Raw genomic sequence first — 13,571 nt, 5'->3', positions numbered from 1 at the left:
TGTTTCTGGAGTACTACATTGCATCTTTTCTGATAACTGTTGGTTTAATAAAACTACTGCCTGCTTCTTTCAGGAGCACCCATTACTTGGTCAGCCATTCTTTGTTCTTCATCCCTGCCGAACGAATGAATTCATGGCTTCTGTACTGGCTCTCTCACAAAAAGAAAACAGGTGAGGAACACCAGCAAAATTTTTGAGTCTGTAGCTCTTTACTATATGTAGAGCAAATAAACCATGTACACTTGCAAGGTCAGGCCAACAACTGAGAACCCGTCTGCTTCTGTTCTGTATGTATGTAGTAAAAGCTTTGTATTTTCACTTAAATACTGTATATTAAAAAGTGCAAAAGTAATTTAATTTTTAAGAAAGCATCCAGGTGTAGGATGACTTTCAGGCCTACATCTGAGCTTCAGTGAAACTTCTTGTAATGCATGCATGCTTTTTTATGTCTGTTAGGTATATGAACTACATTTCTTCATGGCTGAGCATTGTAGGTCCAGTTGTGGGTCTAAACTTACCCCTGAGTTATGCAAAACTAGGGTCTGAGCAGAAGACGAATATTGATTAAATCAAAAGGTAAGAGAGAGCATGTTTTTGGTCGCATGCAAAATCAGATATTTAGTGTTTCAGTGTTCATTCTGTGTCTTCCCTTTTGATATGCTTAGGATTTTTCTTCTGACAGTTTGCACACAGATCTGCTGTGTTGCCATTTTGCTTTGTATGCCAAGCCTGAGCTGAGGTCTGGGTGGCATTCTGCCAATGCCCTTCCTGTTCATCAGGAAAGATCCCCAGTGAATGGGGTATGCTGCCTCAGCACTACCCAGCAATACAATAACAGAACTTTTTATGTTTGTCCCTGCAACACACGTTTAATGGTGTGATCTAAGTGCACTTATGCTGCAGTGGTTTTTAATTTGTCCTCTCTTTTTTCTTATTTTATGCTCTTTTTCGGCATCTCCTCTTCAGGCCCTGGAACTGAAGCACAAGTCATGGTGAGCAGTAAAGCCTTGCCTACAGCTGAGCTCCAGCACAAGCCACACAAATCATTACACACAGGCCATGAAAGCTTAGAAAGACTTGCTGTTTGGGGCTCTGTCCTCTGGCAGCAACATGCCTAATGTCAGCTGGAGATCTAAGAGTTGCTTGCAATTATAACAGCAACTCTCAAGCTCCACCAAGACACAGACTACATTCATTGTGACAGCTGTGGAATCCTGAGGAATCACTTATTTCCTTACCTTAGATGTTCCCATCCTTTTTTTTCACCTGAGCTTGGTAGGGGCAAGAAAGATTCCTGATGTGAGATTGAAATGTGAAGTTTGATTCTACTGGAAGAAGTCAGAAAGTATTATTGTGTATTTGTACAAATCTCTACACACATCAGTTCAGACATGTACAGGAAAATGCAAATACTGTGGAAAGTGTTGAAATAATTTCAGGTTTCATGTGTAACCTGGGGTCAGCAAGGGCTACTTAGATGCCAAATACATGGATGGTCAGACAACCTGCTACAAGAAGGGGAACACTGTGTGTGTGTGTGTGTGTGTGTGTGTGTGTGTGTGTGTGTGTGTGTGTGTGTGTAGTGCTTCATGGGATGAGAGTGACTGGTGACTAGATTGTCTGTATTGACTAAGCATATAGAATTCTAGAGTTCAAGGTACCTTATGCAATTATTTGTGAACATGTGGCTTTTTGCCTCTTCATTGCCTCTGAAGAGAGAAGTGTCTTTCCTGAGGGAGGTTACTGTTGTAGTAAATTAGCATTCTTGGTAGTGCAATAGCTGTTCACAAATAAAAGCCCTTTGCTGCAGTCCATGCTCTAGCAAATCTGCTGCAGACAGCATGGGAGTATTGAGGGAGTCAGGATCATGTAATGGGGCAATCAGTAAAAACCAACCTAGAAATAACAGTGCAAACATCACTTTTCATTTCCTCCCAGTCATGTTTTCTTCCTAATGTCCAATGTATATTTTGTACTGTTGCTGAGCAGACAAGGCAGTTACAGATTTCACGTTATCTTTTCTGTGCAACTGACACCTGCCTATGGGTCAAATATTGAAATATGTTGAATGGTATTGGAAATGTAAAAATTAAAAAATCAATCTGTATTTTCAGAAGATTCAATTGGCTGGATTTTTTTGTGAATTATGACATAATCTCTTCCTTAAAATGTAATTGGGAAGTTAAATTGTTTTGCCAGGCCATTTGGAATCAATAATGAACAATACTGGGATGCATTATTTGTCTCTGGCCAGCTCCTAATAATTTACATATTTTTTTCCCTGTATGATATATAAATGTCCTTTATTCATTTATGATGACAGCAGTCAGATCATCCTAGTTTAGTACATTTGGTAATCTCTGTTTTTGTCATAATAACATCTGTATCCTATTTCCTATATTTAAGAGTTGTTTCTCTTCATACATGAGGGGAAACAAATGACAGTAAGCTAATACAATTTAAAAGCTGTGTTCAGAGGGCCAAACACCCAGACCTATTCCATGAACTTTAGCGGCTACACTGGCACAAAGGGAGCTCAAGCAATCAGTTAGAGATTCCCAGCTGGTCAGTGTAGCTAGCTTTGCATCACAGTGTTCTTTGACAATAAAAGACAGTGCAATGAGCCTTTGGGGTTATTTTTCCAGGATTATTAGAGCAGGGTTTTGGCTGCTGTGTTTATACCAAGGGTTTAATTAGTTCAGTGGTTTTCAAGCTTTTTAGACTTAAGGCACCCCTTGAAACATGCCAGCTCATAGCTTTTACTCAGGTTTTGACTATGGAAAAACAGCAGAGCAGTTCTTTTGTTGCAAAGACCTCAAAAAGACCACAGCTAATCAAAGTGTTTTTGAGATTACAGATTGCTATTTGAAATCTCTAGGTTTCTCTTGAATCACATGCAGGTGTTTGTATACTTGACAGTGCTGCTGCTATTGAGTGGCACTCCGTGGCTTCCTTAAAAGGATGTTGTGACACCTGGTTGAGAATTACTGAATTTAGTTCCTACTGTCCTCAGGATTGGGAAGTGAAGCAAAAATTACAACAGAATTCCTTATGCCCGCAAAGCACGTGCACTGAATGATGCACCTGCATATTTGAGGACCCAGTTGATGGACATTTTTCTGTAGCATTACACATGTTACCAAGAAAATGTGCAGAGCAAACAAGTCATCTTCCCTCTCTGCCATCCCGTAAATTCCATTTTAAGGCATGGGGATGGTAAAGTCTGATCCTATATTCATGTGCAATAAGTAGAACGTAACTTTTACAGCAGAGGCTCATATATCCTTCCTGTGCTGAACATAAAGGATTTGTTGATGCAGAACAAAAACACCTGGGAGTCTTATTTGCTGTACTACTTTGATTAACCCTTTAAAAATACCAGTTATAAGATGCTACTGTATAAAATGTATATGGTTGTTGCTTAGAGACTCATGCTTCTTGTCTTCACTAGGAACAAAATCTTTGCCATAACTGACTTGTTGATAATGGCACTTCTTTTAATCATAGCTTTTCTACACTATTGGCAAGAGATTGGTCTTGTTTATTGCAAGCCTATAAAATATCACTGTCCTCTCCTATTTTTTGCCCACGTAGCACTGTGTATTAGACAAAATAGCTAATGGAATAAGATTATAGACAAAAAATATCAGCTGTAGCCTGTATTAATGCATCTGAAGCCATCTTAACCCAGTGTCAAAGAATGCTTCAGGTTAAAGAGACAAACCCCTCATTACCGTTCTGTTCATTCAACATTCTTTATATTAGTGGTTCTCAGCCTTTTTAGATACAAGGCACCCCTGGATGGACTCAAGGCATCCCATGAAAAATGTCAGCTCTTATCATTCACTCAGTTTTTGAATACACAAAGATAATATAGAGCAATTCTTCTGTTGCAAAGAACTCAGAAAAACAGCAACAGGCCAGAATGTTTTTAACACTGCCGATTCCTATTTGAAATCTCTGCATTTATCGTGTGAATCATGTCTGCGCATCTAACTACATGTCACCCTTGAAGGAACCTCAAGGAACACTAGCCCTGACACCCTAGTTGAGAATCACCTCTTTATGGCATTTTTTTTCTCTCTGACTTATTCAAGAAATGAGTTTGGCATGTCAACTAACAGATCAGTCATCCAGTTTCTTCTGCAGCAGTCCTCAATGTGTGCTGTTTATTTCAGTTGTTATTATAGGCAAGATCCAGGGTGATTTAGCCCAAGCTTAGCACATTGCTTCTGATTGCAGATCTCTTGCAGAGGTGACCCTTGGCATATACCACGTAAGTGGCTCTAAGGGTTGTTTATCAGTGCTTTCCTCCCCCTTTGGCTTTCTCTACCAATAGCTCACCCTGTACCCACTTTGAAGTCAAACCATTCTCAATTCTTACATTCTCTCTTGTGTTGTTCATGCTGATAAACTCCTTTTAAATCCCTTCCCAGTAATAACATGTATTTTGACCTTGCTTCGAGTGTTACATAGTGTTTTCTACAGTAACCGTTATCATAACATTTAAGATAAATCAGAAAGTTTTAGCAGTTGGAAGTGTGGGATACACAGAGGAATGATTTGGCAAATTCCATCATACAGTTCTTCACAATGTCCAAATAATAGCAATAAACAACCAAAGTTTCAGAGCAGTTAGATCATTAGTTTAAAAGATCTTCTGAATTTTGTCTAAGACAGTGGGGGGCTAACCATTTTGGCAGGTTTGGTCACAAATTAGCCCTGCACCCTCCTTAAGTGCTACTCTGATCCCCTTCTCCTGCTCTATCTGCCAGGGTGCTGCCTGTCCCCTCTCTGACCTGCCATGTATGCCAGGCTGTATGTTCCACTTGTGGCATCTGTACCGCAGGTTGGTCACCTCTTGTCTTAAGATATTAATAATACTAATGACATTTTTTTAGTAAAAGTTACAGAAACACAAATCTGGACTGGCTTTTGGATATTACCTCACAGTGGAACACTGAACATGTAGTGTTTGTCCACAGAAATCCTATCTTACTTCAAAATGAGATTGACTACATCACTATTTATCATTTTGTTAACAAGCGCATTGCTCATTCTTGATTCTAGGACACCTTGGGTTTTGGCACTGTAGTATTTGCAGAACTGCTACACAAATGCTTTCAATTAAAAAACCTTTTGGAAATACTCAAGAGGTTGCTTGCCATCTCTAGGAAGAAATATTGAAAATCCTTTTTTCTGGGGACTCTTCTGTAAAGGATTCTACTTGCCCTTGGCTACAAGAATGAGAGCATACAGCAATCCTCAAGGGCCCAATTGCAAGTGTACCTTTGGTTTCCTCTGTAACACTGTTTGGCCTCCATAAGCAGAACACTTCCTTTTGAATTTAGGTAGCAAGGTGTGGTAAAATGTGGGTTAGGCAGATAGAAAACTGAAAATAGAGGAAATTGGGCCCAAATACAATATGTGCCTCTTTTGCGTCCAGCCACAATCAGGTCAGAACTCACCTCCAACTTGGTTTGCAAGAAGGTTGGGTTTTATTCTTATTAAAAGAAATATTAGTTGAGCCACACTGGGTTACCATTTGCACAACAGTAACTACACTTAGCTAATTTATGCTGTGGGAAATGAGAACTGAATATGGTGAAGGAACTCAAATTCATCCCTCTGATAATTCATTTCAGTTGATTTTTTTCCAGGCATAGTAACTTTTTGTTACTTCTCACCATTATGATTTAATGAGTTCTTACACACCTACATTTTAGTACATATTCCATAACAATTCAGCCTTAGCTTAAAGATATCGAATGATTTCTCTTGCAGTTTAACTGCAAATGCAGCACAAACTTAACTGTGGGATTTGGACCAGCTCCTCTGTAACTGTATTCTAAAAATATACTATAAAGTAATGAAATTGTATTTAAAAATCATTCTTGAAGAATAAAAACAGAAAGGCATAACAAGTGCTTGCCAAATGGAAGTGAAACATGTCTCCAGAAGCTTTTAATTGCAACATGGTTACTTAGGGGCTGCAGTGACTTAACTCTCTTAAATTTAAAAGGCCAGCCTGAGAAAGGAATGCTGGGAAAATATTATAAAAGGAGACAACCCTGGACTGGGTAGAATTAGTTAGTAGAGGTCAAGAAGATGCTGGGCTGATCACCATTATGTCCTATTAGTTATTAGACTCCTACTAATCTCTTAAAAAAAAACCTACAAAGAAACTTTTATGCAGCTATATAAGGGATTGACATAACGGTGACTTACTAGAGGTGATTTTTGCAGGAAAACCATCCACTGTTATGTACGATAAGAGGATGATGTTTTAAATAGAAACTTCTATTGAACACCCTTCTCTATTGTCAAGCCTGTTGGAACACAATGTACCTCCCTACAGCACCAAGGGAAGCATATAGGTGGTAGCTCTGTCAGTACAGTGATCTGTATTTTGTACAAGTCAGAGGCGGGTAGGATCTTGAGGAGAGTATGCAGTTTGTTCTCTGAAGGTCTGCTGGCAGACGGAAACCATAAGCTGCTCTCCACAGACGCCATCAACAAAGGCTGTATGGTGATCAAAGCTAATTCAGTGCATCATTTCTGTGGGTACCCTCTTTCCTACTTATTGTTGTTGAGGTTCAAGGACTCTGGGCACCAGGTAGGGAAGCGGCAGGAATGGGAGGTGGCTGCAGCTGAGCGGGAGTGCAGAGCATGGGGCCAGGACTGATTGCAACTTGGAGCCTGTGCCCAGGGGATGGCTGGAGCGTGGAGCTCAGGAGGGCAGGGTGTGGGTGTGAGGGAGGGTGTGGCCACTGAGGGCCTCAGCACTGTTGATGCCCTTCTTAGCCAGGTGATCCCTGTAGTGAAGGAGCTTGAGAATGAAATGGAGAAGTTCCAGGGGATCAGTGTTCCCGGCGTGGACAAGCTGCTTTCACCAGAGGTGCAGGCACTGGTGAAGCAGCTGAAGGAGTGCATCAAAAATGGCTGGATCCGTTGCGGTCCAGTATGGTCCATGTGCTGGTGGGCATTGCGACCCTTGATCACTGGACGGAGGTGCTGGTCAACAGAGTCAGGGAGGCAGAAGGGCAGAGGCGGGGGGACATGGAAGAGGGGGATCCACTTTACCGTGCCAGCATTATCACCATGAGCCAATCTCCTCTACCACAGCCGCTGCCAATGTGGGCCAAGGGCATGGCTTTAATGTTGGGGTCCAGAGGCACCAGACCCCACCATCAGTAAGGTATTGCGGAGGCCTCAGTGGCTACCTATCTCACCAAAGACATGGAGCTTCTTCACTGTGATCTCTTGGCCTATAGGGCAACCCGCAGCCAGGTGTGGCAGGATCTGGCCACAGTTGCCTGGGAACACCTGTCCTGTCCACCGACCAGTATTCCAAGTGAGAGGGTGTTCAATATTGCTGGGGATATTGTGACATCCCATTTCACCTTCTTGAATCCTGGTTTGGTGGTGCAGCTGGTGTTCCTGAAGGTGAACCTCCCACTGCTGGGGTTCCCCAAGCTCCAGGTGGAGATGGACTGTCACCCTCCTTACTCTGCACTTATTTGCTTTTTTAATTTGTTTTCAGAACCTTGAGGTACACTTTCACAGAAACCCCTGTTCCACTCTGCCTAAAACCTGGCAGGCCTCATTCATCCTGCTCTGCCTTAACACACACAAGTGATATGAGGTTTGCTTTCAACAGTTTGAGTGCACTTTCACAGAAACCCTTGCACCCATCTCCTTGAAACGTGGTAGGCTTCATGCCCTCAGAAGGTGTTACCATCTCTGCTGTTTTCATCCAAATCTGCTGCAAAAAATGACAAAAAGTTATAGGTATTTTAGTGATTCCCCATTACAGTCTATGGCCAAATCTCCGAATTGGCTCCAATTCTCTGAATCTGAATCAGCCGAATCAAATCGGCACATTTTTTCTAACAAGAAATGGTGAGATGACAGGATTTAGGTGCCAATTCTAGGCTGAGAGCCTTGCTCCATTTAGCATTCACAGCTGTCTGCTGCAGGAAAAGGTTCAATGTCACATCTGTCTGGTTTTGAAAAACTAACTAGAAGGAAAAGCAGGAAGTGCCACAGCTCCTATACCTCTGCATGCTCAACAGCCAAGTAGTATAGGAATGTACTCCAGGTGTTAGAGACCCAGGTTTAGGTTCTTTCTGTGCCCAGGTTGAAACAGGAATTTGAACCTATATCCCTCAAAGTGAGGCTATAGTTTATTCCCAGGTGGGTTGAAGCTTTTCCAATTTATATTAAATGTTCAGTAGCACAGGGAATGGTCCCTGGGCCTCCCAGGTGCCCGCAATTAAGATACAGAATTGTTTTCTCTATGGTCCAGTAAATACTCAAGTATTTTGAACAAAGAATGTGAACCAGCTTTAACAGGGGAAAGACACCTGCTTCAGTCCACGGAGTTGTTGTCGTGGGTGTGTATCTGGTGAGGTATACAGACTCCCCCAACAACTGCCCCTTCTGTGAGCAGGAGACGACCTTGATGCATGCCTGCCTGGAGTACACTAGGCTGTAATCCTTTCACCGCCTGCTGCAGAACTGCCTGCTAAGGCTCCGGCTGCACTACTCCCTGCCCCTATTCATTTATGCACTCTCCATCCATGGCCCCACCAAGTCCCAGGACCTCCTAGTCAACCTCCTCCTGGCCCTAGCCAAGCTGGCAACATATCTAAACAAGAAAGAGGCTCTGGCCAGGAGGACCTGAGCCCATTTTCCTGTCCCTCATCCATTCATGTCTCTGGGCAGAGTTTCATTGAACAGTGTCCATTGGCTCCCTGGACTTGTTTGTGGGCCAGCAGGTAGCTCCAGCACACTCTGCTCAGTGTCCCCCTTTGGTGCGTTTGTTCTGAACTAGACCTTCACTGTTTTGGCTTTTTGTTGTCCCAAGTAATCACTGATTTACCCTTAGTTCCCCTCCCCCCGCCCCCTGACTTCAAGGGGGGATTATAGCTTTACCTATTGGGCTTCAGCCCATATTCTGGAACAGATCATCAAAAAGGCTGGCTTCAGAATACTTTATAGACCAGCAGTTAGCATGCTGTCCTGAGGTAAAAGATTTGAGTTCAAACCCTTCCTTCAAGTCAGGCAAAGGAAAGATTTGGACATGAACACTTCCTCATCCTACTGGAATGCTCTAGCATATTCTGAGGTGAGGCTTTCTTAGTTTCTCTGGTTGCAGCAGCTCCATTTTGTACAAAACATACAAAAATACTTTAGTAAGTGGCAGAACTTTTATTTTTCTGTATTTTGTAGTAGGTCTTATCCAGTAGATGTGGTCTGAGTGCCTTCTGGCTCAGGGTCTGTAGGCAAGACAGCAGGAGAACATCAACTTGGTGAACCACACTGTACTCCACATCCATAAGAATGTGGATGTTTCTTCACAAGTCCAGGGAAGAAATGTAGGTATTGAGAGGATTTTACTATTGAAATTCATAGATTCATAGATTCATAGATGTTAGGGTCGGAAGGGACCTCAATAGATCATCAAGTCCGACCCCCTGCATAAGCAGGAAAGAGTGCTGGGTCTAAATGACCCCAGCTAGATACTCGTCTAACCTCCTCTTGAAGACCCCCAGGGTAGGGGAGAGCACCACCTCCCTTGGGAGCCCGTTCCAGACCTTGGCCACTCGAACTGTGAAGAAGTTCTTCCTAATGTCCAGTCTAAATCTGCTCTCTGCTAGCTTGTGGCCATTGTTTCTTGTAACCCCCGGGGGCGCCTTGGTGAATAAATCCTCACCAATTCCCTTCTGTGCCCCCGTGATGAACTTATAGGCAGCCACAAGGTCGCCTCTCAACCTTCTCTTGCGGAGGCTGAAAAGGTCCAGTTTCTCTAGTCTCTCCTCGTAGGGCTTGGTCTGCAGGCCCTTGACCATACGAGTTGCCCTTCGCTGTACCCTCTCCAGGTTATCCGCATCCTTCTTGAAGTGTGGCGCCCAGAATTGCACGCAGTACTCCAACTGCGGTCTGACCAACGCCCTATAGAGGGGAAGTATCACCTCCCTGGACCTATTTGTCATGCATCTGCTGATGCACGATAAAGTGCCATTGGCTTTTCTGATGGCTTCGTCACACTGCCGGCTCATGTTCAACTTGGAGTCCACTAGGACTCCAAGATCCCTTTCCACCTCCGTGCCACCCAGCAGGTCATTCCCTAGGCTGTAGGTGTGCTGGACATTTTTCCTCCCTAGGTGCAGCACTTTGCATTTCTCCTTGTTGAACTGCATCCTGTTGTTTTCTGCCCACTTGTCCAGCCTATCCAGGTCTGCCTGCAGCTGTTCCCTGCCCTCCGGCATGTCCACTTCTCCCCATAGCTTTTTGTCATCTGCAAACTTGGACAGAGTACATTTCACTCCCACGTCCAAGTCGCTGATGAAGACATTAAAGAGTATCGGTCCAAGGACCGAGCCCTGCAGGACCCCACTGCCCACACCCTTCCAGGTCGAGACCGACCCATCTACCACGACTCTTTGGGTGCGACCCTCTAGCCAATTCGCCACCCACCGGACTGTGCAGTCATCCACATCACAGCCTCTTAATTTGTTCACCAGTATGGGGTGGGATACCGTATCGAAGGCCTTCCTGAAGTCCAGGTATACGACATCCACCCCTCCTCCTGTGTCCAGGCGTTTCGTAACCTGGTCATAGAAAGAGACTAGGTTGGTCAGGCACGATCTGCCCGCCACAAACCCATGCTGGTTTCCCCTCAGCATAATTTGCCCTGCCGGGCTCTCACAAATGTGAGTCTTGATAATTTTTTCAAATACTTTACCAAGGATGGAGGTGAGACTGACCGGCCTATAGTTGCCCGGGTCCTCCTTCCTCCCCTTTTTGAAAATGGGGACCACGTTAGCCCTTTTCCAGTCCTCCGGGACTTGGCCTGTGCGCCACGAGCATTCGAATATTCCCGCCAGTGGCTCTGCAATGACGTCGGCCAATGCCTTCAGCACCCTGGGATGGAGCCCATCCGGGCCTGCCGACTTAAAGGCATCCAGTTCTTCCAAGTGACTGCACCACCTCAGGATCTACGCATGGAAGTCTGGCGCCTTGCTGCTGCCTCTCTACAACCCCAGTGAGAGACTTGTCGTGCCCCTCGCTTAGGAACACTGAGGCAAGGAACTCGTTGAGGAGTTCAGCCTTGTCCCCTCTATCTGTCACCAATTGCTTCTGCCCATTTAGCAGGGGTCCTATTCCTCCCTGGGCCTTCCTTTTACTCCCTATGTATCTAAAAAACAATTTCTTGTTGTCCTTTACTTGGGTTGCCATCCTCAGCTCCATGGTAGCTTTGGCCCGCCTAACTGCCTCCCTACAAGCACGAGCAGAGGAGGTATATTCATCTTTAGTGATCTCACCCTGTTTCCACTTTTTATGTGCTCCCCTTTTGGCCCTTAGGCTGCCCTGGATTTCTCTGGTCAGCCATGGAAGCCTCCTGGCCCCTTTCCCTCTTTTGCCTCGCTCGGGGATCATCTCGCTTTGTGCCCAAAGGATCGTTTCCTTTAGGCACAGCCACCCTTCTTGGGCACCCATCCCATCAAAACTCCTACTCTGCAGTGCTTCCTTGACTAATCGCCTGAGTGCAATGAGATCAGCTTTCCTAAAGTCTAGCACTTTCACCCTACTAGTTACCTTACCCACTCGCCTTCTTATGTTGAATTCTATCATAAGGTGATCACTGTCTCCCAGATAGCTACCGATTTGGAGGTCCCCTATCATGTCATCTCCCGTTGCCAATACCAGATCCAGTATGGCATTCCCCCTAGTGGGACCATACACTTCCTGTGTCAGGTGGAGGTCCTGTACACAAGTTAGAAACCTGCGTGAGTGATGGGACCTTGCTGTCTGCGTCTCCCAGCAGATGTCCGGGTAGTTTAGGTCCCCCATGACTACCGCCTCTTTAGCTTTTATGGTCTCCGAGAGTTGCCTCAGGAGCCCCGCATCTATTTCTTCCCCTTGGTGTGGGGGTCTGTAACAGACCCCTACCACCAAATCCCTTTCTCCTTGCCCCCCATGTAGCCTAACCCACAATCCTTCTACTTCCTCAGCCTCGGATTCTGTCTTGATGAGGGTTGATGTATATTGCTCACTGACATAAAGTGCAACCCCCCCCCCTTCTTCCCCGACCTGTCCTTTCTGTACAATCTATAGCCCTCAATATGTACCGCCCAGTCATGGGATGAATCCCACCAGGTCTCTGTTAGCCCCACTAAGTCATAGGTGTTTAGTGCAAGCAGGAGCGCTAGTTCATCCTGCTTGTTCCCCATGCTCCTAGCATTAGTATATAGGCACTTGAGCCCTGCGACTGGCGCCTTTGCTGCCCCCCTGCTCCCAGTCCCATGGGGCCCATTGTTTCTTACCTTCTTGTTCCTTACCTGTTCTGTTGTGCTGGCCTCCCCATGGCTTTCAGGTTCCCAATGTTCTCCTTCTTCAGGCTGGGCTGTCCTTGTGGGTGCCACATGGTTTGGTGGTCCACAGCTTCCCCTGCCCTCGTACTCCCCTCCCCCCGACGAGCCTAGTTTAAAGCCCGCCGGAGGAGATCTGCCAACCGAGAAGAAAACACACGCTTACCTTTGGGGGACAGGTGAAGCCCATCCCAGCTGAGCATGTCCCTCGTCGTGATGTGCGGGTCATGGTCCAGGAAGCCGAAGCCTGCCTTAAGACACCACTGCCGAAGCCGCCAGTTGGTCTCTCTGATGCAGTTCTCCTGCCATCTTCCTCGTCCGGTCACTGGTAGGATGGAAGAGAAAACCACCTGGGCACTGAACTCCTTCAGCACGCCGCCCAGAGCACAGTAGTCCGCCATCAAGTGATCGGGGGTTCTCCTGGCCGCATCATTAGTACCCACATGGACTAGGACCATGGGGTAATAATCGGTGGGCTTGATCCTGGCCTGGATTACCTCCGTCACATTCCTAGCTATCTAGGGAATTTAAACTACTACAGGGTTAGGCAGTAGTTGAACAGGGGTTTGAGGTCTAGATTTTGCACTATGGTTTCTAAATAGCAGCCAGGCTCCCAAGTTTCTTTGTTGACTGTATGGTTAGGAGTATATCCACATCATATAGGCCCTTTACAAGCTGGAAACGGTAAGTGTTAATGATCCATAAAAAGGCAGTAAATTCTTATGTAAAAGAAGCAGCATGCTCGAGTACTCTCCAGCCTGTTGGTTACTAAAGCATGTTAAGCAACATCCACTAGCAACAATTTTTTTTAAAGAAGCAGGACCAGATAACATGCACCCTGGAGTCTTAAGAGAATTGGCCGAGACCTGTGGCCTACTGATGTTAATTTAGAATACATTTTAGAATATTGGGTAAATTCCAGAAGACAAGAAGTGTGTTCATATCATGCCAATACTGAAAAAGGCAACTGAGATGACCCAGGTAATTATAGGCTTATTAGCACTGTATCCATCTCATGCAAAATAATGGAAAATCTAGCATAGATATCAAACAATTAGGAATTCATGGATGGGTGTTCTTTGTGGCATTCCAGGAGGCTTGGATGACAAAAATTGGGGGAAAAAAAAGGTAAATATCAAGGGCAGGATAGTAGTACAGAGCAAAGTTGTCATGTGAGCCCATTAATACAAAAGG

At 45.0% G+C, this 13,571-nt stretch overlaps 1 protein-coding gene across 3 annotated transcripts in view; it reads left to right on the top strand.

Annotated features, from left to right (window-relative positions):
- Positions 1-13,571, top strand: part of ATG10 (autophagy related 10) — a 158,750-nt gene that overhangs the window by 141,853 nt on the left and 3,326 nt on the right. Inside the window, exons 6-8 of one of the 3 annotated variants that reach the window (XM_059725064.1) lie at positions 74-171; positions 457-576; positions 967-992. In XM_059725064.1, coding sequence (XP_059581047.1) covers positions 74-171; positions 457-568 — 210 coding nt within the window. In that variant the 3' untranslated portion in view covers positions 569-576; positions 967-992. Of the gene's footprint in view, positions 1-73; positions 172-456; positions 577-966; positions 2,117-13,571 lie in introns of those variants that run through there. The other 2 variants (XM_014595412.3, XM_059725065.1) reach the window with 2 other exon arrangements.

This window comes from Alligator mississippiensis, chromosome 3 (genome assembly GCF_030867095.1).
Source record: "Alligator mississippiensis isolate rAllMis1 chromosome 3, rAllMis1, whole genome shotgun sequence".
Classification (NCBI taxonomy): domain Eukaryota; kingdom Metazoa; phylum Chordata; order Crocodylia; family Alligatoridae; genus Alligator; species Alligator mississippiensis.
Note: the sequence above shows the minus strand (reverse complement) of the source record. Positions and strands in the feature narration are given on the sequence as shown.